At 35.0% G+C, this 27960-nt stretch overlaps 4 protein-coding genes and 1 long non-coding RNA gene across 6 annotated transcripts in view; 3 read left to right on the forward strand and 2 right to left on the reverse strand.

Annotated features, from left to right (window-relative positions):
* Positions 1 to 41: 41 nt before the first annotated feature.
* Positions 42 to 27960, reverse strand: part of LOC120329023 (WD repeat-containing protein 11-like) — a 40955-nt gene continuing 13036 nt past the window's right edge. The window contains exons 7-26 of the mRNA XM_078114656.1: positions 14730 to 14895; positions 14050 to 14155; positions 13111 to 13318; positions 12688 to 12823; positions 12264 to 12419; positions 11994 to 12055; positions 11170 to 11349; positions 10577 to 10685; positions 10022 to 10073; positions 8366 to 8459; positions 6825 to 6959; positions 6230 to 6380; positions 5558 to 5775; positions 5030 to 5161; positions 4176 to 4407; positions 3676 to 3844; positions 2684 to 2850; positions 2029 to 2105; positions 1569 to 1649; positions 42 to 1029 (exon numbers count right to left, since the gene is read on the reverse strand). Of these exons, the coding sequence (XP_077970782.1) occupies positions 813 to 1029; positions 1569 to 1649; positions 2029 to 2105; positions 2684 to 2850; positions 3676 to 3844; positions 4176 to 4407; positions 5030 to 5161; positions 5558 to 5775; positions 6230 to 6380; positions 6825 to 6959; positions 8366 to 8459; positions 10022 to 10073; positions 10577 to 10685; positions 11170 to 11349; positions 11994 to 12055; positions 12264 to 12419; positions 12688 to 12823; positions 13111 to 13318; positions 14050 to 14155; positions 14730 to 14895 (2848 nt within the window). The 3' untranslated portion in view covers positions 42 to 812. The remainder of the gene's footprint in view (positions 1030 to 1568; positions 1650 to 2028; positions 2106 to 2683; positions 2851 to 3675; positions 3845 to 4175; positions 4408 to 5029; positions 5162 to 5557; positions 5776 to 6229; positions 6381 to 6824; positions 6960 to 8365; positions 8460 to 10021; positions 10074 to 10576; positions 10686 to 11169; positions 11350 to 11993; positions 12056 to 12263; positions 12420 to 12687; positions 12824 to 13110; positions 13319 to 14049; positions 14156 to 14729; positions 14896 to 27960) is intronic.
* On the forward strand, positions 2892 to 3513 carry LOC144425040 (uncharacterized). The gene is made up of 2 exons (XR_013477211.1): positions 2892 to 3097; positions 3168 to 3513. It is a non-coding gene; the product is annotated as an uncharacterized LOC144425040 (long non-coding RNA).
* LOC120329055 (uncharacterized) lies at positions 15767 to 22128 on the forward strand. The gene is made up of 6 exons (XM_039395668.2): positions 15767 to 16499; positions 18186 to 18317; positions 19653 to 19773; positions 19912 to 20047; positions 20541 to 20749; positions 21411 to 22128. The coding sequence occupies exons 1-6, from the start codon at positions 16293 to 16295 to the stop codon at positions 21728 to 21730; spliced, it is 1125 nt and encodes a 374-aa protein (XP_039251602.2). The 5' UTR covers positions 15767 to 16292; the 3' UTR covers positions 21731 to 22128.
* LOC144425187 (uncharacterized) lies at positions 16952 to 18040 on the reverse strand. The gene is made up of 2 exons (XM_078114657.1): positions 17451 to 18040; positions 16952 to 17185 (listed from the first exon to the last, which is right to left on the reverse strand). Exons 1-2 carry the CDS (start codon positions 17631 to 17633, stop codon positions 17036 to 17038), a joined length of 333 nt encoding a protein of 110 aa, XP_077970783.1. The 5' UTR covers positions 17634 to 18040; the 3' UTR covers positions 16952 to 17035.
* On the forward strand, positions 22493 to 27501 carry LOC120329029 (uncharacterized). 2 transcript variants are annotated; one of them, XM_039395638.2, is made up of 6 exons: positions 22493 to 23074; positions 23430 to 23567; positions 23720 to 24163; positions 24310 to 24450; positions 24558 to 24795; positions 25145 to 27501. In XM_039395638.2, exons 1-6 carry the CDS (start codon positions 22754 to 22756, stop codon positions 25858 to 25860), a joined length of 1998 nt encoding a protein of 665 aa, XP_039251572.2. In that variant the 5' UTR covers positions 22493 to 22753; the 3' UTR covers positions 25861 to 27501. The 2 variants fall into 2 exon arrangements, with proteins under 2 accessions (XP_039251572.2, XP_039251573.2); XM_039395639.2 differs by having other exon boundaries at positions 23723 to 24163.

The following is a 27960-nucleotide window of genomic DNA, read 5'->3' on the forward strand; positions in this document are numbered from 1 at the left end:
TTGACAGATTAGATTTTGTAGAATTATATAAATCAAAAAAATTCAAAGTACCTTAATTTATTGAGAAAAGATTAACATTGCACAATAATAAGCAAAAATAATATTTACATAATTTGAAAGATGAGTCAGATGTAAAATGAATTATCATATGAGGCTAAATTTTTATGTTTGTTTTACACATTCTCAGCATATTATTATATAGTGTGGCCAATATTGATATCCTAACAAAAAAGCAATCATGGCAAATGATTCGAATAAAACTTAGTTAATGAATGATTAGTAGTGACTAGCGAGTATATTACATGGCCCCTTTTTCAAATATATTCTATAACAATAGTTTTTTTAACAAAAAATCGGCATCATCCACATTTCATAACAATAGGGTGTAGTGTTCAAATACATACTAGGGACTCAATGTCAGAAAATTTCCAGCTAAATCATACTGAATGTCATATGAAATTGTGCTCATAAATTACAAAAACACGCAAAATTTTGGCAGCAAAAAAAGTTATTATATCTTATCGAAAGTCTATATTCTATGCAACTCTATACAACTTATATTCAACATTAATCACACCCTATGTGTAACATGAGTAGGGCAAATTGAAAAGACTATCGATTCAATTATGTGATACCATTAACTATTTTCCTCTATACGTTTGCGCTTAGGAATCTGTATGCAAGAGTACTGTAACAAGAATAAAGATGACTATTTTATGTTGCAAGAGTTTTGATCCACACTACACAGATGCATTGCAGTCTGACAACTTTCATAGAACTTGAAAATACGTATTATCCCATCTTACACATGATCAACCAACTTTCTCATAGTCATCTGAATTACTACTTGGTGACGATATCATTACTCCACTTGAAGTGCTAGAGTTTGTGTCATCACTTGCTGCTTCATTCATTTCATTTTTATCAGTCTCTCCTGCTTGTGCAGAATGTATTGTAACCAACTCCCCTTCGCATCCAAGCTGTTGAAGGAATCGTGCATACTCAGAATGAATTGACTCAATTAGGGGTTGTGATGGTATTGTTAAGGACAATATTATTTCGCTAATTACATTCTTCAAGTGTAAATATTACGATTCCTGGTTAAAAAAAAAATTTACTATATTGATTATGAAAGACTTTACATAGTATGTTCAATTCCTCAGTTGCAGCCAATCGAAACCTGATCTCATTTTCAAGATCATTGAAGCAAAAATTCTAATTCTTTTGGCATAACAGGTCGTAAGACATTTTTGTACACATTCAGCAAAACACATCAGCAAAAAGACGCTTAATGATATATCGGCACACAACGTCAAAGGCAAGACCCCATAACCTAGCTTGTACTGAGCCTTACCATGAGTTAAAGGCATATAAATCGTCTCGTAATAAAAATAAAAAAAGAAAGAGGATCATGTGAACCCTCATGGTCATGATATGGTCATTGCTGCTTGATGCCATCTCGCATCATTTAAAGCTATGTATGGCATCAAATACTGCTATCAGTTACAGGAGATTGTAAACCATGTTTAATAATTTAAAAAAACAAAGCATTTAATTGAAAAAGGATATTGAGTTTCTCATCATCTTCGATTACATTGAGTTCATGACAAATTTGTGCAAACATTGCCGCTCTATCAAAATATCGCATTCTGTAAAACATAAAATCATTGATAAATTCAGGGCTGTAGAATTAGGGTCTGTGTTTGGCATGCTTTCATTGATATTGGAGTCGGGGTGGTTTCTTCAAGATTCCTAGGTTCATGAGTTGAATATTCTGTCTTCGAATTTTAGACAAAAAATGAAAAAGAATTAGGTTGACGGAGCATTATTACCGAATAATTAAAGATGGCTGGCATTTATGATCAAAATTTGGTTTTCTCAGAGTTGGGAGCCCGAGTTCTGTGTTGTTTTAGGAGTGGTTAGGTATTTTAATTCGGGTTTAGATGTTTCTACGACTCCACAGCCGCAGAGAGAATCATATAAATATGAGTGAAATTTATTGGTCTTGAATAAAACACATAAACTTACTGATAAAATGTTTCCAAAACCCTCGAAAACTTTCTCAGAGATAAATATACAAGGATTGCCTTTGACTTGTTGTTGACCTGAAACATAGTTAAAAATATAATATTTAGTGAACTACAAGCTATTTTACTCTCTCCACTTTATGTCCCTCTCTGAATTCATATTTATTCATTACTATTTATTAATTTATATATGGTCAATCATAACTCTGAAAAATGAATATAAAATCATATATTGATAGATGTTTACCAGGATGGGGTAATTGGCAACACCGTTAACTCTAATTTGGGTTTGATTTTACAAAAGCGTTCCTAGATATTCTAAGACTTGTCAAGTTGGGAAAATTTACACAAACCATCCTACATGGAGATTTGTACTCCACTCTTGCAAGTAATGACCCCCCACAGATTTCAGGGTACAACCTCTACATAGCATAATCAGAGGTTCACACATGCCTAATTAGCTAGGTAATGAAACTCTTGAGCCATAGGGCAGAGGTAATTCAAATTTCTACAACGGTAAAAACAACAAATTTCTGTGAATTGTTTTTATAAAAGAGTTATATAATAATAAAGATGTGTGTTATTCAATTCACAATACATCTACACAAAGAAGTTTGGTGCATCTTAAATATCTCATAAAAAAACACACAACTCACTCTGGGTGAACATAAATGATTTGCCCATCTGATCATAATTTCTTCGTATTCAGTTCCAGTCAATCGAATCTTTGCCAACCATACAGCTAGTTCCCATTGTCCATGACTAGCCAGATATCGACAAGCATCAAGCGATTTGTTTATCATGCATAGAAGCTCAACTCCCTCTAGAAATAAATGTTTATAATATCTTATATCTCCTGATTATTATCCAGGAGAAGACAAAAACTGATAAGAAAATTTAATTATATGATGAATCACATCTTCCCATCAAGTTGACAGCCTAGGAGTCAATGGTTAAAACAAATGAAATTTGAAAGATTTGGAACCAGTGCTGAGACCTACGATCACTGAAATAGAGCCATGATTGGATCGTTTGTGTGAGAATATGCAAGCACATCGGTCTCTTTAAAGGTATTGTCAATTCTAGTATTTTTTTTTCAAATTTTCTGTATTATTACATTTTACTTAATTTTTATTTTAGTTCCTGAGGGTCTCGAAAAAACTTGGCCGGAAGTTTGAATAATCTATAGTGTAATAATTAGACAGGCTATTCTAATTCACAAAGACTGCTGCCTTCACAATAACACAGTGACCACATGCTTATCTGAAAATATTAGCACGAAGACTACAGCTAACCAGATTCAAAAAATGATGAAGAAGGTCTGTCAGATGACTAGTTGTTAGATGAATTGCATTCAATTTTTTCCCAAAATCACTAGCGGTCAGAACTAGCCAAATTTTTTCAAAATTAATGCTAATATATAAGTGCGACTGATTCGAATATTCGATCGTGTTACTAGGTAAACATTAGGTAAATGTACACACATTATAAAATATTCTGTCATGATTTACCAACATGCTGTGATTTGTATTGAAGAAAGTATATGTGTTGAGAGTTTAAAAAATGCATGGAAGCTTTGATATATTCCGAACATAAAACCCTGAAAATAAATTGTTTTACTTCATTCAAAATGATGAAGTAAACTAACCTTGTAGCCTTCCGTTAGCAATCAGATTAGTAGAAACAAGCTTGACACTACTCTGTGATGACTCCGGATTACATTTTAATGAAGCAAGAAGACATGACTTCAAACAATCCTCATAATAACTACTGCTTGTAGGTTCCGTCTCCAAACTAAGATTAATCGCTTTGTCAACCTAATAGAGAATTTAATAGGTAGCAGGGAAACGTGAAAATTGATCACAATATTATCTTCAGATATTTGATATTCTCTAGTAAGCACTGTAAGTTGGCTAATTTGTACGGTGCTATCTGTCAATACCAGTAGTTTAAAAACTCTAAAATTACAAACTTTTTTAATTAGATGTTGCATGTCGCTGTTCCATAACCGGATTTGGTTCCCACCAACTTCCCTTCCCCCAGTAAAACTGTGTAAATATCATTTTCTCATAATTTGTGTTCAAGTGAATTTTTTACTGGTTGGAAAAAATGAACTTGACTTGGACCTGGACAAACATTGGTTCTTACCTGGCCAAACAGAACGAGATTCTCAATACATTTCTTTGTATGTCCTGGTGAATTTCTCAAAAGTCCATGTCTGTATGAACGTTGAAGTTCATTCAATCGAAATATTTCACAATCACATAAAGTGTCCAGATTTGTGTCAGTGACCATTGGTTTGTCAGGTTCAATGTTTTTGTTTGTTGCATAATATGAAAACGTTTCCCATAAATGTATCTCAGATTCATCTCCAAATATTCTTCAAAAAAAGACATGAAAAATTAAACAAGAGTACAATGCTCAAATATATGTGCATGAAAGTGGTCCTAAAAAAATTTTCCTGTTAATTTAAGAAAAGCAATATTTTTAAGTACTTAATATTCAAATAAATCTGTACATGAGCTGTGAGGATTTGGAAGAAATCTTTGTCTAATTATTGACTTGATAAGTGGGAGTTAAAAATAATCTCTTTGGCAAATACTCAGGAACAATCTATGAGCATAGCATCTATATATCAATTACAATGACAAGTTTTTGCCTTTTCAAAAATGTTCATCGAGCAAAATCGACATTTTATATATCACTACGTTTATTTAGAGAATAATTATTAAGTTAGAGCAATTGGAGTGTCAGTTATCTAATATCAGTGCTTGAACTATACCTAATTCACAAAAAACGTTTTGTTTCAGTTGAAAATATGGAAGACATTAGACATCAAATAATATTTGTCTAATTTGCAGTATCACTATATAAAAAGTACAATACTGCACATGGATATATCTTTATTTCAACTTTTTGTCAGAGAATATTGAACTGGTTTGTGGAGTTTTAAGATTAAAAGACAAATCTCCCAAAGTGATGCAGCTGGGTTTTGTATTCACCTGGCGACAGCTGTACATCTTGCTAGTGTGTTTTTGTTTTTCAAAATAAACTCTTTCATATTGGCAGGTAGAGCATTTATTGCATTTTGTATGACAGCTTTGTATCCAAAGTCATCACCCAATGATTCAACACTGAAAATGAATATAAAATCAAGAATAATTCAATTTTTTTTTATCAGAAAAAATTGACTTCTATGTGAACTTCACTGAACATGAACCCATTTTTGATATATTTCATATTCAAAAATTATATTTTGGTGTATTCAGAAGTTTATTCAGTTTTGAACATGACAAACACGTCATGCTTTTCAATTTAACCCACAATACCATAGGAATAGTCTGTATATACATGAAAACACCAGAAATGCAAATGAATACACTTGATTGCCCGATGTCTGAGTGGTTGAGAACAGTTAATTTAACTATGGTGACACTCCTTACTTAACAGTAGCTGCTAATAAAAAGCCAAGTTCGGAATGAAAATCCTGAAAAAATATGCAAAAAAAATCTTGTTTTGTTGCTACATACCTCAACTTTCCATGTTGTAATAAGGCTTTCATAATCAGCGCTGGCTTTGTTGGTAAAAGATAAGGACATGATAATGATTTCCAGTAATAAAGTTCTGCTGTTGGTAGGTTAGGTGGTGGTAGAGTCAGAGCAGAATCCATAATTAATATTTGTCCATTTTCACATGATAAAACTAGTTTATCCGATGCACACCAATCCACGTCTATGATTTTCGGCAACTAGAAATTTAGGAAAAATAAAAAAGAATAAAAAGACTGGATAAGAGATTTTTTTAAGGGAATACGATGAAAGCAAGGTCTTGCCCACTAACTCAAGACTCATTTCTGAGTAAAGTTATGGACAACCACTAAAATATCACATTCAGTTTACACTTTTTTTCCAATTTTGATCAAAAAGGGTGGAAGTTCTTCGTAGCATAACAACGAACCACCCCTAAAACTTAATTCTTTCTTTATTGATTGATTTCAGGCTAGGGCTAATGGCTGATGCATTGTACTATGAGTTTTGGGCATACTCACTAATGCAATGCCTTGTCATCTGCATAACAGATAGCTCAGATATGTGATGAGCTATTATTTTTGGAAAAAACATAGAATCTTTCTAGTTCAGCAACAATTACACTGTAATCAACACTATTACATTATATTATAGAACAGAATCATAAAGCAAAACCTGTTTTGGTGTCTTGACAGCACTGACTGCGATCCCATCATCAGCATCCCAGATTTCTAATCCATCTTCAAACAAAACAAGTGAATTTAAATTTCCTTTTCCTGGTCCAAACCTTACTTTTTTCACCCAACCCCTGTGTGTAGGTATTCCTCTGTGAGAAAAAGAATTTAAAGTCAATGATCCTTATCTACAAAGAAGTGTTTACCTTAAGCATGCGTTCACCTAAAATGTTCCACTATCTTTTTCGAGCAAGAATACGTTCGCTACCGCATCTCTGAGAACTATGTTGCATTGTGTGGGGGTTATTATGTGCGAGCGAATTGCTGGAATGCTCACCACCATAGGGTGGTTCACGTGCCACTGGTAGGTTACGGCTTCCTCCACCATCAAGTCCATGTATCTGAAACGAATAATCCCATGCCCGATGTGGACTGGTAATGGGAATAGAGGCTGTGGCCATTTATCCCCAGGAATGAATATGTGAATCCTATCCTAAAGTCTAATATTTATTTTTTAACAGGACATATTGTGATGACATGCCCTAATAGCTTGTCTTAAAATTAAATGATATATTTAGAAATAAATCTTTGCATACTTTGATAATTTAGTCTTCAGATTCCAAATACTAACTGTTCCATCTGTGTCTCCCATAAAAATATGATCATGCTTCCAAGATATACAAGTAGTTGTCGAATTTCTTTCACTTATATGTGGAATTCTGGATCCTTGCCTAAAAATAAAATTAAAGTTTAGTTCAAAAATACTAAATACGATTTACAAACAGAAAAGTTAATCAATTGCAATCACAAAGCTCATATTTAGAGATTAGAATACTCGGCTATCAAGTTTATTTTTTGATAATACTGAAAATACACACGGTACATACAGAACAAATTAAAAAAAAATGCATTACAAAGTGAAAGGAGACTGAATAAACGAGAATTCAAAAAGAAATCTTATTTATAGTATTTTATGTGGCATTCTTCAAACATTCACTCTGAACAAGGCTTAGTAGAAACAGTCACTAGAATGTGGTGTACTAGTAATTTTGGAAATATTGGAATCACTACCGTTCATAACTGCCCAATTTATCACACCCTGGATGAGGTTGTTTGTGGGGATAGGATTTGAACCGGAGAACTTCAGCTTGGGAACCTACCATACCTAGATCTAACGCTCTAACCAATAAACTATTGTTCTCTTAAGTTTTTTCATCACTACCCACTTAGCATGTCAAATTTTTTCCCAGGCCCCAGCATGAGGTAAATACACAAGAATAATACAGATAAGAACAGAAGAAAAAAAAATGTAATGTCACATACACCTTCTAAGAACTATATAAAAAATAAAAAAATTGCGACACAAATTATCACATACATACATGCCCAATCAAAAATTATGTTTCACCGAGCATGATATACACAAAATTCACAAAAATAAACATATATTGTTGACAAAATAACCTCGCAGGCCGCAGCAGAGATGATCGAAACTTAAATCAAAGTGATTGTTGCCTCTCAACAAACATATGAAGTAAAATTTAGTGAAAGGACTTCATTTGAATGTAAAAGGTCTAGAATGCTTCGCAATCTTTTCATACTTAGAGACGTGGAAAGTGGAGAAAATGGCTTTGAAACATGGTGTTTATGCATAAAATGGCATGTGAATGACGATATATTTACCCCCTTTCTTTGGGCAATGGTTGCAAAAGTATTTCATGTGAGAATTCAATGAAACCAGTTGCATACGAAGTTAGGGATAATTTTTGGTCACCATCTCTTGTGTCATCAAATGATTCAACACAATTGAAGTGTCCTCTATAAAGTATTGTTCGACAATTTTTGTTTAGCAGAACGCTTGCATTAGTATAAACTAAGAATTTTACACATACAGACATAATAATTTGTGTTGCAATCTTTGCTAATGCCTTATTTAGGGCTGTGCATTGGAATTTTAAGGTTAATTCGTTAACCAGGATTGTTTTATTATAATTCGTGCTTTATTTTTCATTTATTACATCTGTAGGGGCCAACAAACTTGCAATTTAAAATTTTTTTAGGACTTCTAAACACCCTGTATGAAAATAAATATGTTTTGAAAACATATAATGTATGTATAACCAACCGAACAACTTACTTGAAGGATGAACCTTCAGCAATACAATGATATAGTGTGGCAGCTGAATCAGTTAACACGAGATGTTCTTTTGTATGAATCATTTCTGACTCTCCTAAAAATTCAAGAAAATAAAAATATATTGAGTTGAAAAATATAAAATTTTATCTTTTTGTTATTTTACACCTGTTTATACAAACTGTGCTGCCTAAGTACAATAGCATATGATGCATTATTACATTTTAAACTCACATTACACTATATAAACTTTAAGCTTCGTCAAAGAAAAGTTTTATAACATACATTATACATACATTTAATTTTTGCTTTAGATGCGCTTGTTTATATGCACACAAAGGACTACAATATGCTAATGCTTATTGTAACAAGTTGTATTTTCTCTCAATGTTACCTTTGATAGATTTGCTCATTCTATGTCTAAATACTGATAGATTAGAAGTCATTTTTTGGTCTTAGGCAGGGGTGGCCAAAACGCAGATCGCGATCGATCGCCACGTCTCGAGTAGCAGATCGTGTCTGAGGTTGAATGAATTTGATAACATACCTCAAACAATTGCCTTTGACCAGTTTCATTCAGGGCATGTTGTGTGTTTTAAAACATGAGTAACAAACTATTGTGCATGCGCAAAATACGATATACCGAAATAGTATTAGAGTAAGGGCAAGACTGAAAGAGCATATTACTATGTAACAAATGCAGTTTTGCTGCCAAGGTTTAGAAATGAACTTGCCGAATAACATGTGTCTTGACTGACAAACGATCCTACAATAACTTTTGCAGTATGCAAAAATTATTATCTCAATCAAAGAGTAAATATGATAAATTTTTATTCGCAACGGTAGCAGTGGTATCGAAATGCCCATTTTTTTAATTCCAAGCGAACGAAGAATTGGACTAAGAGAAAATTGTAAATTAGATACTGAAGTTTGAGCAGTAATGTAACATTTATAGTTTGGGAATATTTATTATCAAATATTATTATCAAACGCCTGGATTGCACAATAATTTTGCGAACACCAGATGCACGCAAAGACCATGGACTCAACTTTTATGCAAAATGCACATACTTTGGCGTAAAAAATCAAAAGAAAAAAAAAATAAAGTCAGCAATTTTTTTCTTCAACTAGTGCGAATCTTGCTTTCGAATGTCATTGCTCAACTGTTTAATATCAAAGGGTAGTTTTGATACCGCACATGTAACTACCGTAACTGGCTTGTCAAATTTTCTTTCGTTAGCGTACATCTATGCTTTTCCAATATAAGACTTCATAAGGCATATTACGCATACATCGTTGTCTCACAACTCTTCCCAATCCTTTTGATTACTATTAAATAATCAAATTAACAAATTAAATGAAACATAAAAAATACATATTTTGTGGTTGAGAATGTGTCCAAGCCGAGCATATTGGCAGTGGCGAAATTTTTTAAATTAATGTGTGCGGCCGATTATCTGCATAATCAGTACTCATTCGTTTCTATGTATGACCTTATTATCGAACAGTCGATCGCGAGCTATTTTGACGATTTTAGTCAATCGCTGTCAAAATCAGGTTGGTCACCCCTGCAAGTTATCTTATTTAAGGTGGAACTATTGCTAAATAGCATTTTTCATAGAATATTTAAAAATGAGAGTTATTATAAAAAATGTCAACCTGCTTGTCCATCTTCTTGTTTTTTCTTCACAGTGTGAGCTGGTGCCCATTCCTAAAATCGGAATAACCACTGATTATTAAAATATAATGAATTTAAGTACATTTCCTGGGTCATAGGTCAGGGAAAGATCCATAAGACATGTACCTTTAATATTAAAAAGAAAAATAGAAAAAATTACCACTGTTAAAAAGTATCACTGATTTTTGCGATAAGGTCCTACTGATTTTGGACCATAATCTTTACAATTCAGTGCTGCCTATCCAATTTATCCAATTTACCCCAGATGAGGTGGTGCCATTGATATTTAAACCAGAGACCTATAACCTGTGAAACCGACATAGTTACTAGTTAGGTCTACCATATAACCATTGTGACCGCAATACACAATAAAACAGATTCAAAATTTGAATAATAGATTCAATTCGAACATCCCAGGTTCAATCGTTCGGCGACTTGCTAACCAATGGCCTACCTGATGTTTTATTTTTAAAAAGTTATCCACTGATATCTAATTGTGGTAAAGTACAGTTGAAATAATAATAAATTTGACTTACCACTGCATGAATTGTTGGAAAAGACTTTGGCAATTCTTTCAAAATACACAGTGTTCTGATATCCCACAATTCAATTGGTTTGTCATGAAAAACGATCATCAAATATTGTCTTTAAAAAAAGTTATGATATACTATCAATAAGTTTTCAGCCATAGGAAGAAGGCTTGGACATAATTAGGATGTAACTTGGTGATCAAAGGAGTCTACAGAACCACAAAGGTTAGGCATTCTGAAATCTCAAATCTTGCGAGGTGATAATTATGTGTGAGAGGATTGTCATTCATTACCCAATATTACCATTAACAATTCCGAACTATCTATCCACTATTATCACAAAATTTAGATTAGATATTTTTATAATAGGACTTTTCATATTTATCTTGAAAAGATAGCCACTGATAATCTGAGATGGCTTAATCATGTGGCTAACCGCGACTTCTCTTCTGGCTACCATTTTTGGTTAGAAATGGGGAAAGCTAACCAGTGGACTATGTAGACAAGTGGACTTGAGATTGGGAGGACTACCGTATATAAAATTTGTAAAGATTCATATCATCATTGGACTATTGATGAAAAAAAATAAAATCACTAACTTTTTGCTTGAGATCTTTATGAAGTTTATAGGAGATTCGTTGACTTTATCAGTACGGAATGGAACAGTCCTTCCACTTTGAAGATTAGTCGTTGATATTTCATTAATAACAGTTGAATTATTGCCTTGTGTTGGATAAGCAAATGATATTATGCTTCTTAATCCGCTCCACTCTATGCCCCTGGCAAAAGAAATTAGTCAGATAGGGGACTAGAATATCCAAAATCAGATGATTCTATCTTCAGGATATCCTAAAACATAATCCCAATTGATTATATGAGGAAATTTACACAGAGCTTATGATATAAAGCTGGCATGGGCAAAGTACGGCCCGCGGGCCAAATCCGGCCCATTGGGTAATTCAATCTGGCCCGCCTGATGCTGCCACAACCAAACTGAAATCAAATTTTGATGTTTTAGCAAAAACTAGCTCAAGGAATTTGTTGAGATCGCAGTTAAATTTAGTTTTGGCATGATGCATATTGCTTTCCACCTTTGCTTTGTAATACTATAAAATGTAACTTTTTACGTCACTTTCATGACCCGCCAGTCTAAGTGAGCAAAATTTTTTACCCCTGGTTTAAAAACCGTGCCCACCCCTGATATATAGGCAAAATTACTATTCTGAATGGTGATCATTTAATAACCAAAAAATCAATCACAACACAAAAAGAAATATTCATGATTCATCAATAACCAATTCCTCTTTTATTTCTATTCTGTGTTAATAAATACATTAAGACAACACTCAATGATTGAGAGTTGGTATTTGAGCAGTTTGAGTCAATATTAGGCTGGTACTGTCAAAAAATTAGAAAAACTTACTTTACTTCACATGTATGAACACCAAATTCATATGTTAGTTTTCCAGTGCCAAGGTCAAATACCTAAAAAATCGAAGAGAAATATTCGGAATTCAAAAACGATTTCCAATCTTACAGTTTATTTTTTTTTCAAAAATCAGGGCTAAACTAACAATTCCCTTACGCAACAAGAATTTGTAACCGAAAGAGAGACCATGGTTTAAATTTTTTGTAATTGTAAGAAAATTTCACAAAAAAAGTAACATAAAACTTGAAAGAAATATAAACAAACCAAAATGTTTCCGTTGACCAGTCCAACAGCCAATAAAGGACGATAATGTGGCCAATTTTTATGTGTGAGTGGTGGACACATTTTAATGCAGCTGACTTGTGATGATAATGAACTAAACAATCCAACCATTGTGAATTTTAAACTGATCTGATCTCCCTGAAATTGAAAATAAAAACACAACAGTCATGAGTCATTGCTGCATATTAAATTGATTTGAATGAAAGGGAATTTTTGAGTTTCTGTATATTTCGAATATTGCTGATATATGCATGAAATTCTGACACAGACATTCAAAATTGCAACTCTTACTCCGATAGTGAACTATTATTTGTTGGCATCCTTGATGATTACTGGTATTTATTTTTAGCTATCCGTGTCTATCCCCTACCTTAGAGTACATTGATGAAATCACATATAAACTTACCCAAACAAGATCATCCTTTTCCGAATTGAGTGGCAAAATATTTTGTGTGGGAGCTATAATACCAGATAACGTATGATTCCTCGGAATTGCAGGCGAAAAAAATCTTGGGGAATATATTGAAGAACTGTTTGTTGGTCTGAAAAAATGATATAAATTTATGAAAATTCATATAACAATAGAGCAATGCTCAAATATATGAATATGAAAGTCATGCATTAGAACTGGTAAAATGAGGCGTTGGAGCATTGAGTTTGTAAAAATAATCAGTAAAAAAGCAACAAGGAGGCAATCAAACAATGTGAAATGAAAAACTTCGCTTTAATTAAAATAAAACAACGAATATTCTAGCTTTCTGTAGCAAAATCTTTAAAAAAAAAAGTCATTCAAAAATATCATTCAAAATATTCTAATAATACCACTTACTTTTCTCTCTTTTTGGAGCTAGACAATTTCCAGATAAATATCCTACCATCACTGACTAAAACTGCGGCTTGTCGTTCAGTCACAGGACATAACGCAGCTGCCATGGGTCGAATACGATTTGTTACACGAAATGGCTCACTATGACATGCAGTGTCAAAATTCAAATCCACTTTTGACGATAAAGACTCTGTTACGCTGCCATCTTCCTCTAAACATGAAATCAAAAATTTAGCAAGATTACCTACTATAGAACAGAGTGGTCCAATGTTGCGAGGTTGAAAGGCTGCAAAAACTTTTGAGGAGGTCTCACGGGCCGCAGTCAGAGAAAACGCAAAAGTAATCAAAACATCACGAGTTTACTCACTTTAAGCAGTTTTAAGGATTAGAGTTTATCGTTCTAACTAAGAAAACTATATAAAGCCTTTAGTTATTTTAATGTTGCTTTTCGAGAAATATTGTGGTATTTTCGGTATCTTTCCTCGTGTTTGGTTTTGTAATGTCGCTTAAAATTATATTTATTTGTGGCAGATATTACTTGAAAACTCATATAAGACACTGTGATATAACGTTGTTGTGGGTTAGGAAATATGCACATCTCATTGGTTTGGTCCTGTCTGCCCAAGACAATTCATTCTCCTTTTACCGATCACAGGACGTCATTCCCATAAAGCCACCGTCTTGACGTTCATAGATACAACAATGAAATTCCGTGATTTTAACAAACATCAATCTCGACATCAGGATCAGGAAAAGGACTATTCCCAGTTGAAATATTTTAATTGTTCTTCTAATAAATACAAATATTCTCCAATGGTTTAGTAGTGTACGTTAAAATTGTTCTGCAGGTCGCACAGAATGTGTCGGCGGGGCGCATGCGGCCTGCGGACCGCAGTTAGGACCACCCTGCTATAGAATAACACGACTGAAATAAATTCTTACCTGATAAGCTTTCTTCATTCAATCTCATAAACCGTCTGAGTCGAAATGAAAAAGAACCATTTTCATGAGCACAAAACAAGGCAGCTCTTTGACGAACAGGTAGCACCTATCGAAGAAAAGGTAACAGGTGAGCAGAGCACTTCATCGAATACTGCAACTGCCAGAGTATTATATATCGGAATATTCTAACCCAGAACATATGATGAATCCCATGAATACTTGAACCATTTTCCCAGCAATATTAATTTAACATAACCCTAACTCAGAACAGTGGAATGAGTGGGACAAATGTGGAACAAAGTGGACAAGTGTGCTGAAAGACATTATAGATCTGACATGGGTAAGCTATGACCCGCGGGCCAAATCTGGCCCATCAGGTAACTTAATCTGGCCTGCCTGATGCTGCCACAACCAAACTAAACCCAAATTTTGATGTCGTGGCTTGAAAATTAGTTGAGTTTGATATTAAAATTAGTTTTAGCACGAGGCTTATTGTTTTCCACTCTTGCTTTTGTAACACTGTAAATATTGCTTATGAAATGTAACTTTTTACGTCCCACTTGCATGGCCCACCAATCTGGGTGGGCAAAATTTTTGGCCCCTGGTTCAGAAACCTTGCCCACTCCCGTTATAGAGCTCGTAAGTTGGTAAGATTGAAATGAATAAAAAGCTATACAAACCTGCATGAAAGGGGATCCATTCCTTTCTAAAGGTATTGAGGCAACAGCTTGTAGAACGCTGACATCTAAGATCAATATTTCTCGTGGAAAAACAGCGGCTAGATGATGTCGCATGGATGGTAAAAATGAAAGCTGACGACAGTCTGTGAGTGTGAGCTCATTGCTTCTGAAAACAGAATAAATTGAAATGTAAAAATGTAATTTATTATATCAATGAATGAAGAAAAATCAATCAAGCTACATGAATTATCATAATTAAAGATAGGATTTACATATTTAACCTGGTGGGAGAGAAAAGTCGATAAGGTGGCTTGAACATATGGTGAACCACAGACTCTATCAATCATATTTGAATCCATTAAATATTTTATAACCAAATTAAGTTTGAAATTGCAACGATATTCTTAGTATTACTTTCTATACTAGGATATTTTTCTTCCTGACGAATTAGTCCTCTGTTCAAAATTGCCAGTAAAATGTCTCACATCCTATGGTGATATTATTTCTCAATGTTTGTGACCAAAATGACAGATTAATCACCAGCAACTGTAAAATTAGGAAATTCCATCACCTCATTAATTAGTCGTCTGCTCAAAGCTGCCACTCTCCCAGCATAACAGTAAAATGTCTCACATCCTATGCATTTTTTTTTTAAACCCCAGTGCCAAAGAAGCTACCTCATCTCACAACATTAGTCACAAATACTCCCATAGGGTCCTGCCACGTTTTCACTAACATGTAATCGCCCATGAACTTTCTGACTGCACAAAAGATAAATAACAAATTTTTGTCTCCTTTTTATCCTATTGGCCATTTGAATGCTTTATCGTTCATTTTACTCCCACATACGATTTGTTACATATTACAATTTTTTTTTCTGTTTTCATATGTCATGACATCAACTACTCTTTGCAAATCACTTTCTGTACTGTATCGGCAAATTTGATGAACAACCGGTGATCAGGAATTTTTAATTATTTTTTTGCAAAAAGTTTAGAAACAATTCCATGAAAGTTTGAATTATGAATGCAAAAATGAAAATCAGGCAGCAAATATTGGTTAGACTTATGTCATAGACTGTGCCAGACCAGTTCCAGGTTGACTTATTCATGACCAATCATCGTCATGGAAATATTACAGGACATTCGTATTATTAATCAGATAAGATGATTTCATTTAATAAAACGGATACATTGATCGACATTTTGAACGGCGTCATTAGGCGGTTATGTATTTTACTTTTAAACATTCAGTCATAAGGCGTTAACGTTGTAAGGTTATACTGCAAGTACGATTTTAAATTAGACTAAGGGAAGTTTAGTCAATGTAACACGTGGTCATAGAATATATTTAATGAATGAGGTAACATGGATGAATATTTTTGGGTACTCCCAAAGTATGTGAACCAAGATGGCCGACATCGGAACCTAGTATGTGTACCAGGTTAGGCCTAACCCGGTGTCCACCATTTTTGTATATTTGCTATACAGATTTAGGCACTAACTCTATCTTTTTCCGGCGTGTTTTTATTGGCGTGTTCAAGACACTGGGAGATATGCGGAAATGGGTTCCAAACAACAAGTCAAAGAAACATTGAAGGAAATAAAATTTTTTATTATTGCCATTTCTATCGTGGTAGTGTTAGCTGTGGTCGTCGTTCTGGCAATTGAATTCAACCCAAATTGGAACGATAACAAAGATGTGAACGGGAATAGCAACGAGAAACTGTCAAAAACGGAATATTGCAACAATGAAAAGGGGGCATCTGAGGTAAGTGTGGAGGTAAAGAACAATGGCATAAGTATATTTGGTGTGATGGCGATGCGACACAAATAGAAAAGTAATCGCGACGGCCGGCTTTATAGAAACGCAATTAGAAGCCTATTTAGGATTGTATTCGAACTACACGAGATATCATAAATACAAATGGAAGACACCACGGATTTCTGATAAAACACAACAGTTATTCGCTGCCGCTATTCAAAGAAATGGACGAATCCACGTTTTAATATTTCTAACCGTCTATTCCCCAATACGGAAAACAGTAGAACTAGATCAACCGATATCAGTCCGAAAGTTTGCGTGATTCGCAGATTTTATATTTCAATCGTCTAATAACCCTTATTATTACTTATACTCGTGAGCCAAGACCACCATCGTAATACTAAAGCTATACTATGTTTCTTACAAGACAATAAATGAATTTGAACGCAAAATGAATTGGTTCTATTACAAAAGTATCAGTTTATTTCAGTTTCACAAAATTTCAAATAATAAGTAAAACAATATAGCACGAGTAATTTTCGTCATGTCGTCCATAATTCATTCGCGAGACCAAAAAGTAAAGAGCATCCTCCTAATAAAATTCTAACTGGGGCTGCATACGATTCAAACGCCGACAGAACTCCTTGCGTCATTATGTTAGCACCCATGTTGCATCCTCCAACAAGATTCATCTAAATACAAAAAATATTGTTGAAGAAAATATACAACATACATAGGAATAACATAAAATCTCGCCATCTCGTCAAGCATCCTTGTGGTAGGTAACGTCACTATACGAATCCGAAAAAGAGAGGACCTGCAATTTAATATACAATATCCTAGTACTTCGGTATCGACATTTAACATACATTTATGAAATCCTTTCACTTTTAGTAGTTATCCCTAATTGGTCGGGACAATTTCTGAATTAGTAGTCAAGTCTATTTCATTACGTACCTCAGAAACTGAAATATCTCGCAGACGACAATCCGTACATATCCATCTACTGATAATCGGCAATCCTTCACACACGGTTGAATACTTATATTGTTGGTCAATGCTCTTCGTGTTGTGTTGAAAACCTTGGCAATCTAAACTCCCTTCTTTTTGACAAATGAGGCATTCGCTTTTTCCAACCATGTTGTTATGAATTTGTTCGAGATATGGGACTAATTTGCGAATAACACGCAGGGTCTTTTATAGGATAGGCAGCAATGGAATGCAAATAACTAACGCAAAAGGCGGTCACTGTCCCAACTTGTTCTGACACCTTTTACGCTGCCAATATGAATAGATCATGTTTACTTATGAATAAATCCATGCGGGATATCTTAAATGCAAACAAATTGACCAATACTGAAGGCGACATTTCTGAACCGCCGATACAAAACTTGTGCGAGCGCTACAGACTGAAGAATAACAAATTCCTGTGACTCGAGGTAGGGTTGCGGCGGAACTTGCTCATATCAATAATACTCATCAATAATACAACCAGAATTTCATTGGAGGCATTATTAAATTCCGCTTCTCATGTCATCCGACGAGCATACTTCTTGTGTTGTAGTGTTGTAGGTTGGCCTCATATTGTTTTCCGTTTTGCAGGTTTACTCGATTGTCTATGTGTATATATGTTATAAATACTTAATTTTTATAGGAAACTTAATTATAGTTATCTATTCTTTGGTTTCCCAGATATGTGATGGAATAAAGGATTGCAGCAACGGGAACGACGAAACAAACTGCCCAGTGAAAAATGGAGGTGTATGCTCTGAATTTCGGTGCAATGAAAACGATGGCGAAAACCAATGCTTAAGTCGAAAGAAGGCACGGCTCTTATTCTAATTGCGCTAGAATTTACTTATTAAATGTTTTTTAAACAAAAACTAAAAATAGTAATCTGGAACGTCTAAATCAGGGGTCGGCAAACTTTTGTCGTTCGCGGGCCAAAATTAAAGGTTGCAAGTCATTGGCGGGCCGCATATATTTTTAGAAAGTTAAAAACCGTGGGAATGGCCAATGAATCACATTTTTTCACACAGATTTCAGGTAAATTTTAAGCATCGCTCGGAGACATTTGAATACTTTCTGCGCCATTAAACCATTTGCACCCAGCATCAACTTTTTCACGTTCTGTTGCCATATGTCTAATATAATCATTTTATAGGCTCATTAAACGAGTAATTGTGAATCATACACTTTTAGGTTATAATATAATTTAGTGACTCAAAACAAATTCTGTTACGTAAAAAATATAATCGTCAATACAGTTGTTTTATTAATATAATTCAGTGAAGCGTCGCGGGTCTGATTATATTGTTCCGCGGGCCGGGTCGTAGTTTGCCGACCCCTGGGCCTGGTCTGAATAATTGAATACGTTACAAAAAAGCTACCGTGTTTTCCCGAAAATAAGACTTAGTCGATAGAAATAAGTCCCTCCTACACCTTTCAAATGACTTATCTAAAACGTGTGAGAGAGGAAAAGGTTCAATGACCTGAGGCAACGTGAAGATCACGCCACATTCATATTTTGTATATTTAAAAATCTCGTAATTTTTTACTTTGTAATTTTGTTTTTGATGAATCAAAATAAAAGACATCCCCCCAAAATAAGCCCTAGTTTTATTTTTCAAAAGAGAATTGAAATAAAACCCTGTCTCATTTTCGGGGAAACATGTTGAGGCCCTATCGAATTATTCAAAAATTCAAGTTAAAGCAGGGCACAAGTGAATTTATTTGAATATTCGCGTTTTATATGTAGAGCATGATAACTTTGTAATAAAATCGTGTGAATCACTTGGATATATTTTTGTTGTATAAGACAAAAGATTCCATTAGCAATGGTCTAATATTTAACAAAACGAACGTTTTACAAGCAAACTCAGACATGTTAGAAGATGCTAATCTGTGTGGGTCAACAAAAAAAAACGAAAATGTGTTATCAAGTGTAAGATGAACAATTCGACTGTATTAGGCTCAATCAATCACTTTTATTCCATTTACATTACATTTACATTACATGCAGACACATCTTACGCAGTTTTATTGATGCAAATCTGTTAACATTCACCGTTTGGGTATTTGCATTACTTTTATAAATACTAGGCCGGCTATGATGGAAACAGATTTTCTTTATACATTCTCTCACATAATCTACTTTAGGTATGCGATGGATGGAAAGATTGTATAGATGGATCAGACGAAATAAACTGTAATTCTACGTGTGAGAGATATGAGTATCACTGCCCTATATCTGGCTTGAGCAATGATACCCAATGCATAGGTGAGGAAATATTAATTTTTGACAGAAATTGGAATTTAACATCGAATATTATTAACTAACTAACTACCTTGTCGTAATCGTAATGCTATCATTAAAAATTTTAATTTGTATCTTTTATAAAAAGCGTAATTTTTACAGATAGCAATTTAGTCTGTGATAACGTCCATGATTGTCCTGACGGAGCAGACGAATATCCATGTGCGGAATGGTTGGAATGGAGTGAATGGTGTAGGCTTCAGAAAGGAAACGAAAGCAATTCATGTACTCTCATAAGGTGCTGATATATTATACTTCTAAGTATCGTCTTAATTATATTAGAGAACATTTCTTTACTATTACTTTTTTGTAACTAGTCATCTCTTCAATAACATGTTCATACCCTATTCTTAAGTTAAAATCTCCCGCAAGGTATTCAATAAAACGAAGAATGTCACCACATGGCAAAAGCCTTTAAAATTTCATAGATTACGTTATTTTGTGTTGTTCCGTGGGTTTAGTTTCAAGATAGCCAATGTGATACGATTGCGCAAAACATCTTTTTTCATCGAAAGTTGGTTTAAAATTGTCAGTTAATGGTATTCGCTACTATCGATGTAACACACATTCCCAAAATGCCGGTTAGTAAATACGTTGTGCAAGGGAAATGAGAGCTCCACATTGTATCAAAACAAGGTTTGTACAGCGCTTAAATAGCTTTCCTATTTATAATCCTGCTCACTATTTAAATAAGTGGACATTTGTCTTGATTCATGATTCCTTACCATCAGATCTAAAAAGTGTCGACATCTAGTAAAGGAGATAGCAGAAGAAGATATCGGAGCGTGCGCTCTTTTCGGGCTCGATGTGAATATTTTCGACTTTATGAAATCGTGTAATGACGTCAACGACTTCGATGCTTATGCGACTGAATTATGTCCAGCTATTTCAACGAACCAGACAACGAATGAATCTCTCCCATCATTGGGTGAAATACAAGGTTCGGCCTATCAATAAGTAGCAATAATACAACAATTTGATTAAATCTTTGTTATAAACTACATATTTGCTTTGCCAATCCTGAAAAGCACGATCATACATCTCTCACAGCGCCAACTATTACATGAGAAAATTTCTGTTAAAAAATGAGTTTGATTAAAGTTTGCTCTGCCTGTATAGGGTGACCCAAAAAACAGAACCCAAGCCATCAGGAATATATTCTAGCTAAAGAGAACATGACTTTTGTGCAAACGTCCTAGATTGCTAAAGCTCGGTACTCCCGTGGTATGTGAACCAAGATGGCGGACACCGGAACGTAGTATGTGAACCAGGTTAGGGTTAGGCGATAATTTCAGGTACAAATACTAAGGAAGTCACTTGGCTAGTCTCTGAACTCGTAATATAACTAAAATAGGGGAAATTGGAATAAAATTATGGCCTAACCCTAACCTGGTACACATACTAAGTTCCGGTGTCCGCCATCTTGGTTCGCATACTACAGGAGTGCTGAAGCTTTTGGGTACAATAACACAAACAGGTGCTAAATCAATTTTCTTCATTCTCGTACAAGTAATTGAGAAATTTGTGGATTCTGTTTTTGGAGTCGACCTGTATGCGTGTAACGGAGTCGATACCTAATTATATTTATATATACTTTCTAGATTTTATTGGGATGCTGGAAGATAATAATCCCCATCAAGCGAAACAAAATATGTCCTTGAGTTCCCAAAATCACGAAAATGTCACAACACAAAGTTCCAAGCACGTATACTCTGCGATAGTAGGAATCTTCGCACTTACGGTGTGTGTTATACTGTCGATTAGCGCTTATTGTACTACTAAACATGAGCATCAAGAATCCTACAATGTTTCTGTGCACGAAAGCAAAGAAGCGTCGCTAAACACACCGGACGATGATTTTAATGGCGTTGATTTGATACTGGAACATCCTGACAGCATAGCAAGAAGTATATCAGTGTGAAATCGGACTTGATTGAGGACATTCGGAAAACTGTAACACATGAACATTATATGAGTCCTTTCTTAATAATATTGCCATAAGAAGCACTGTGACTGTATTTTATCGGTAGAGTTTTCAAGTTATTATGAAATACGAATTATTTGTACTATGTATAGACTAATGTGGGCACTACATGGTAGTTATGAATAAAAAAAATATTAATTTATATACTATCTTTATATACCCGTATGTGAATTTTTTCGCATGGCACCACAAACAATCTGCCCACCGCTATAAAAGGGAAAACATATCACTACTGAAAAAAAATCTGATGTGTCCTATAACGGGCGCACCCGAAGACTATCGCCACTGGTCAAAATCCTATTACCTAATAGAAAACTGGAAATGATACTCAGACTATTAATTATTTATATCAACAAGTATTTGGCAATATGAAAACCTATCATCGTTTAATGCGATCAACATACCCAAATCACGTGATGTTAAATCTGCAACTGATGAAAAAATGTTTCCATAAAAGGAAAAATTTGAAAACCAATGACGATGTTACAGAGTGTGTTTGGGATCAGCAAGCGGTCTAGCACCTTAAGTATCTTAGCACAATGAAAATGACTAAATCATTCCAATCTTTACTTAAAAGCTAATTAGCATTTTCGAATTTATTCGGGATTTTCCTACAACTTTTACGTATTGCCGTAACCCGGCAATGTAAGGGCGTTAAAGTTTGTCAGACTTACATAAAAGGGCCCAAAGTACAGATTCACGATGTCGTTTCCTGCAATTCAATAGGAAACATGTTTCAAATAGGCAAATGAATGGGTTACACAGCATATAATTTGAAAATATCAACATATATATGCTTTCGGTTTTATTCATGGACTATGAATGTATCCAAAACGTTGCAGTCCAGATTATTAATCGTGAATTCCTAATAAAATTTACATATCAAATATAATTAGAAATTTCTATAGGAAAGGGAAGCAAAGTACAGTCTGCAGATTGCACCACGGTAAACGACTAGAAATGTATATCAGAAAAAAAATGAAAGTGATATACACGTTAATAATTACGATTGCGCTAATTGTTGAAGGTATTAATGGGCGGAAGACTTCAGGTAAGAAAGGAAAAAAGAAAGAGAAGAACGGCGGAATATTCTCTGTTGACACTCAGAAGGACGAAATACCAGGATGGCCGAGCATGGACGTAATTTTTGAAGCAGTGAGTCCCAGAGACTATGGTATACCGAGACAATGCAGTGAAAGTGAATTGAAAACAATATTGAAAAGATGTGTTATTATTTGGCAAAGTTATTGCAAGTGCAAGCATTGTGAAAGTTGTGAACAGGTAAGAAATACTTATGCAATAAATGTCGTAATCTCCGTCAGAACGAATGGCCCTATAGAAGCTGACAAATTTCGCACCAATATTAAGACACTTAAGTCAATTGAATGTTTTCAGAAAATTTATACTTTTGCCCATCAATTGTTATTGAAAATAGCACTTTTCAATTCTATAATGTACGATCTTTTTTCTATCAAAGAAGATTGTTATCAAGTACTACAAACTACATCGTTCTGAATTTAGATGGAAAGTCATAGAAGTATAACACAAAGTCACTGATTGTTTTTTGTTTTGTTTTATATCACCAAAAATTGTGTTATTCAACGCAACTTCAGTTTTTTTTATGGTCTTCTCACAGAAATGGCCTCCCACCGAAACAAAAAACTGGAACAATGGTCGCAATCATATTGGATGGGAACAGTTAGACGAATCGTGGAAATGGGTTGGAAAATGTGCTTACAATGCTACAAACCTATGGCGGATTTGGTGTGGCGAGGTAAATATATCTGCACTGAAAGTTGAAACTATTGCCGGAGCCTTCTGTATTATTACATCGGAGTAGTGTTGTTGCGATCCAGATACAAATTTTACATTCATTGTATAAGCGCATAAAATTGAGAATAATATTAATTTATTAATTTTTCCAAGCAGGGTGAAATAACTAACAGGAACACTTCCCAAAAAGAGGAATATAAATACTGGTTTCTTCTAAACATTGATGCAAATTTTGGCGAAGAAAAGATCACACAGTTGTGTATTGAACATGAATGTCCAGAGAAACCCACTTCAGAAGAAACGAAAACCAAAATGGGAGAAGAAAACGCAAAGTATTCAACAACATCGCCATCGAATGCAGTAACGTATCCGGGACCATATGGCAATGAAAATTTTGTAACGATGGACATCCGTGTTGAGTTAGGTAGAAATGGCCAGGACAAGGACAACCAAGATATATCAGACGCGTTGGGCACTTCCCAGCTTGTGTTTTCTGAAAATTGCGACAATGACGAACTAAATGAGATTTTGAAAAGATGTATTATTATTTGGCAGGAATATTGCAGATGTGCGGGGTGTGATAATACATGTGGAGAAGTGAGTGGTATATTAGCAATATATGGAACTATTAATAAAAATTATTTACCGTTTATAGTACGAGGTATATGCACAAAATGATTTCACAAGACGAAAATCTGCAGTGCTGTAGGTCGTTAATTCTTTTTGAACGCGTTATTTTTCAGGAAGAATGGCCTCCGAAAGCCACAGATGCTTGGAGAGTTCATGACCGAAAAATTGGTTGGGAAGAATTAGATGGTGCGTGGAAATGGGCCGCAAAATGTGCCCATAACGCAACAGAATTATGGAGGTTCTGGTGCTATGACGTGAGATATTTTTTGGCATTCCAGTATAGTGAAAACAGTGAGATTATGTGTTTTGTCTTTCATTGGTTATCCTTGAAAATAATATCTAAGTAATTTCGTTTGTGCAGTGGGCACCAGGGATCAACGAGGAATTAACCGAGAGTGAGCACGAACACTGGTTTTTAACGCAACTAGGAATGAACACACATCCAAAAATAGTGCATGGATTATGTCAAAGTTATGAATGCCAAAAATTCAACCTCAAATTGGGATCAACTACAACTGAAGAATTGGAACCATATACGAGAGTAGTATCAAAAAACATCGAAGTTACTACATATACAAAGATCACCGGGAAACAAACTAGTACGTTTATAAATAACGATGAAATATCACAATTATAATGAGAGAAAAGACTGAAAGACGGCTTAATCATACCGCGAACTACGATCTCTCATCCGGTTACCAGTCCACGGGAATAGTTAACCAGATACGTGGACTAAAACTAGCAATTTCGTTAAATTCTACGACAACGAAACCCCAGAAATCTTCTCGCAGATAATTATCCCTCAGGTGTTTCGAACCTTGCGAGCCCGCGCAGGTAATCAGAAGTGCGATAGCAAGCGTGTTCTTAATTAACACTTAGCGCGATGCGCCAACCACTAAGCCTAATGTACTACCAGACGGTAAAACTAATACGAATTCTATTTTCCAGACGCTGCTGTTACGAACGATGGTGCAACTTTGGGGAGTTCAAATGGGACAACGGTTCCAAAGTGGGCTTACATAATAATCGCAGTGTTGGGTGCAATAGTGATTATTTTCTTCGTGTTATGCTGCATGTTCTTATATTATCGCGGGCGATATAAAAAAGAGAGAAGCGATCCGCAGATCGTGTTCGATGGTCGACGAGGAGAAACAAGTGCAACAGACAGTAGTACAAATTGGCAGCATCAAACAAGTTTCACGTTCTTCGGTGAACGAGCTCTGCCGGGAATAGACGAGAGTATTTACCACACCATCACAGATGCACCTGCCCCACCAGCAAGTCCAACTTTCGCCATGGCTTCGTTCTCGCCTCCCAAAAAAACAACCCAACGTAGCAATGCTGGGCAATCGGTTACGAATGTCTTATACCATGATACAATACCAAAATATGCAGCCGCCAGTGATCCTAAGTCTTCCAACACGAACAGAAGCGATCAGCTTGCGGAGTCTCATACATACGAAGACACAGGCAATATTCTTTCAATAACCAGTCCAGGAAATTTTGAAAGCGCTAATACGCCCCCTTACTTTGTTCCCACCAGTGCAGTGAGTATGAACGAATACGACACTCTTGGCTTGGATGATGAACAACATAATGAGCGACAGAAAGACGAACCCGAAGTTGTCCGAAGACAAAACTATGACCATATTCAGCTTCTTTGAAAATAGTGAAAATGAATTAAAAGAATGATTTGAAAGGAACTCCGCTTCTGATGAAACTTTGTCTGCTAATCATTACTTCTATTTCAATATGGTAAAGCAATAGAATTGTTATTTTTAGAAGGCTCTGTATATTATCTTGATGCAAATACTCAATAATAATCAGTAGTTCAATGAGATAAGATATATTCTACAATTCCTGTTGAGGCGCGCATACAACTATCACGCGGTCTGGCCAGAAAAGGGATGGCAAAATATTAAATATATAGCGGCAGCAAACATAAGTAGCGTTTGTTTCATCCAGAAATTATATTTCTGCTTGACAATACCGCCTACTTCAATTACTTCATCAGCCTATAATAAATGAGTAAACATTAAATCTTAAATTGTTAGCGCCTGCATGTATGAGACATAGGAATTTTTAATACGCTAGGAGACAGTATTGGCGTCGAGAGATGACTCAAAATTACGTAAATTTACGTCAAAACGTACGTTTACCATTGATAGGCCAGGCCAATGCGATAAATGAATTATAGTTATGGCAGGTTATTATAACATGAGTGTGTATATGTTGCGCTGCTCGTGTTTGTGATTGATACAAACTAACGGTGTGTGCGTTAGCCCGCATTTCCGCTTTGCGTATTCTGCATGCGTACGCCACTGCATCAGCGCATCAACGGAAGTCGCACGAAGACAAGTATTGGTGGTAGTTGCATTGAGGTGACGCATACCAAAATCGGTCGAGAAAGAAGTCACTGTATTAGTAGCAGAAGAAACGCAACCGCGATGGTCATCGGCAAGCTAGTAACCACAGATTGTCCGCAAAATTGTGTGAGTTTTACATAACGACATATGTGAGTTACGTAAGTCCGCGGTAGAGAAAAAAAATAAGGGCATAGGATGATATAATCTCGTTAATTGCACAGACTATAATCCAGCCAAGTTGGGTAAAGGCCATAGATTTAAATGAATACAACAGTGTCAATAGTATATATAGTATTACCAAGTTATCATTAAGTTATAGAAATGGTGTTTTCTGACTAAACGCAACAAAATTAAATGGTGTATACCGAGCGAAGAATATTTATTATAGGGACGAATTATCAAACACTAAATAGAGAACCGTCTTAATAATATCAAGCGACCGGGCAATAGTATAAATACAGGCATTTTTCTTATCCACAGTGAATTAACGTTAGTTTCATTCACGAGAAATAAAATTCTCATTACTCCACGAAATTAGATTAAATTAAATATAAATGAGTACAAAAACTACATAATCTGATTTAGAATTTAATTGAACGGAAACGAGACCCGAAAGAAAACAGCAAACGACTGCTGAAATTCTTGTTAAGATTTTTCCAGCGTAATTTACGCGTCTTGGAAACACTAGAGTAGAAAAAGTGGAAGTGAACCGTGGATAACCAGAATAATTAGTCAGTGTCAGAGTACGAGTTGGTCCTAAAAATTAATACTAGTAACACTTGGAAGTCCAATTCGGAAATAAAAAAGAAAAATCAAAGTAAATTCGTCAGCGGAAAGTCACCGATGGGAATCCCATTTGATTGCAAAATTGTGATTTTCTCTAGAATGAATAAAGTTTGCTTGAAATTCCGAATAGGTTTCCAAATTGGTTACTGTTACCAAACTGTTACTGTTACCAAACTGTTAGTTTGCCTGAATAGGCTGAATGAAGGCAAGAATACTAAGCAAACTAAGATGATTATGTGGCAATTGGAAAAAGGCTGGTCAGAGTCACAATAAAAGAATGGTAAAAAATCCAAGATGGAACAAATATGAATTAAAAAAACGTCGAGAAATTTACTAGCATTACAAAATTACCATTGTCAAAAGAAAATTGATTTATTTGAATTCAAACAGAGGGTCAAAGGTTCGTAAATGGGTGGTATGATAGTCATATATGGATAGTTGAAGGTTTCTACTAATGTGTCCGCTTCATCCTGACAACGACTGAGAGCTCACGTTGTCGTTTTAGGGAAACTAATTTCCATCCTACATTCAGTCGTTTACGGGACGCGATTAACCTAACAAGAGACTTGGTAGATAGTCATTTGGAAATTATTTCGTGTCATGTCTATTGTA

The sequence above is a fragment of the Styela clava genome, chromosome 7 (assembly GCF_964204865.1).
Source record: "Styela clava chromosome 7, kaStyClav1.hap1.2, whole genome shotgun sequence".
Classification (NCBI taxonomy): Eukaryota; Metazoa; Chordata; class Ascidiacea; order Stolidobranchia; family Styelidae; genus Styela; species Styela clava.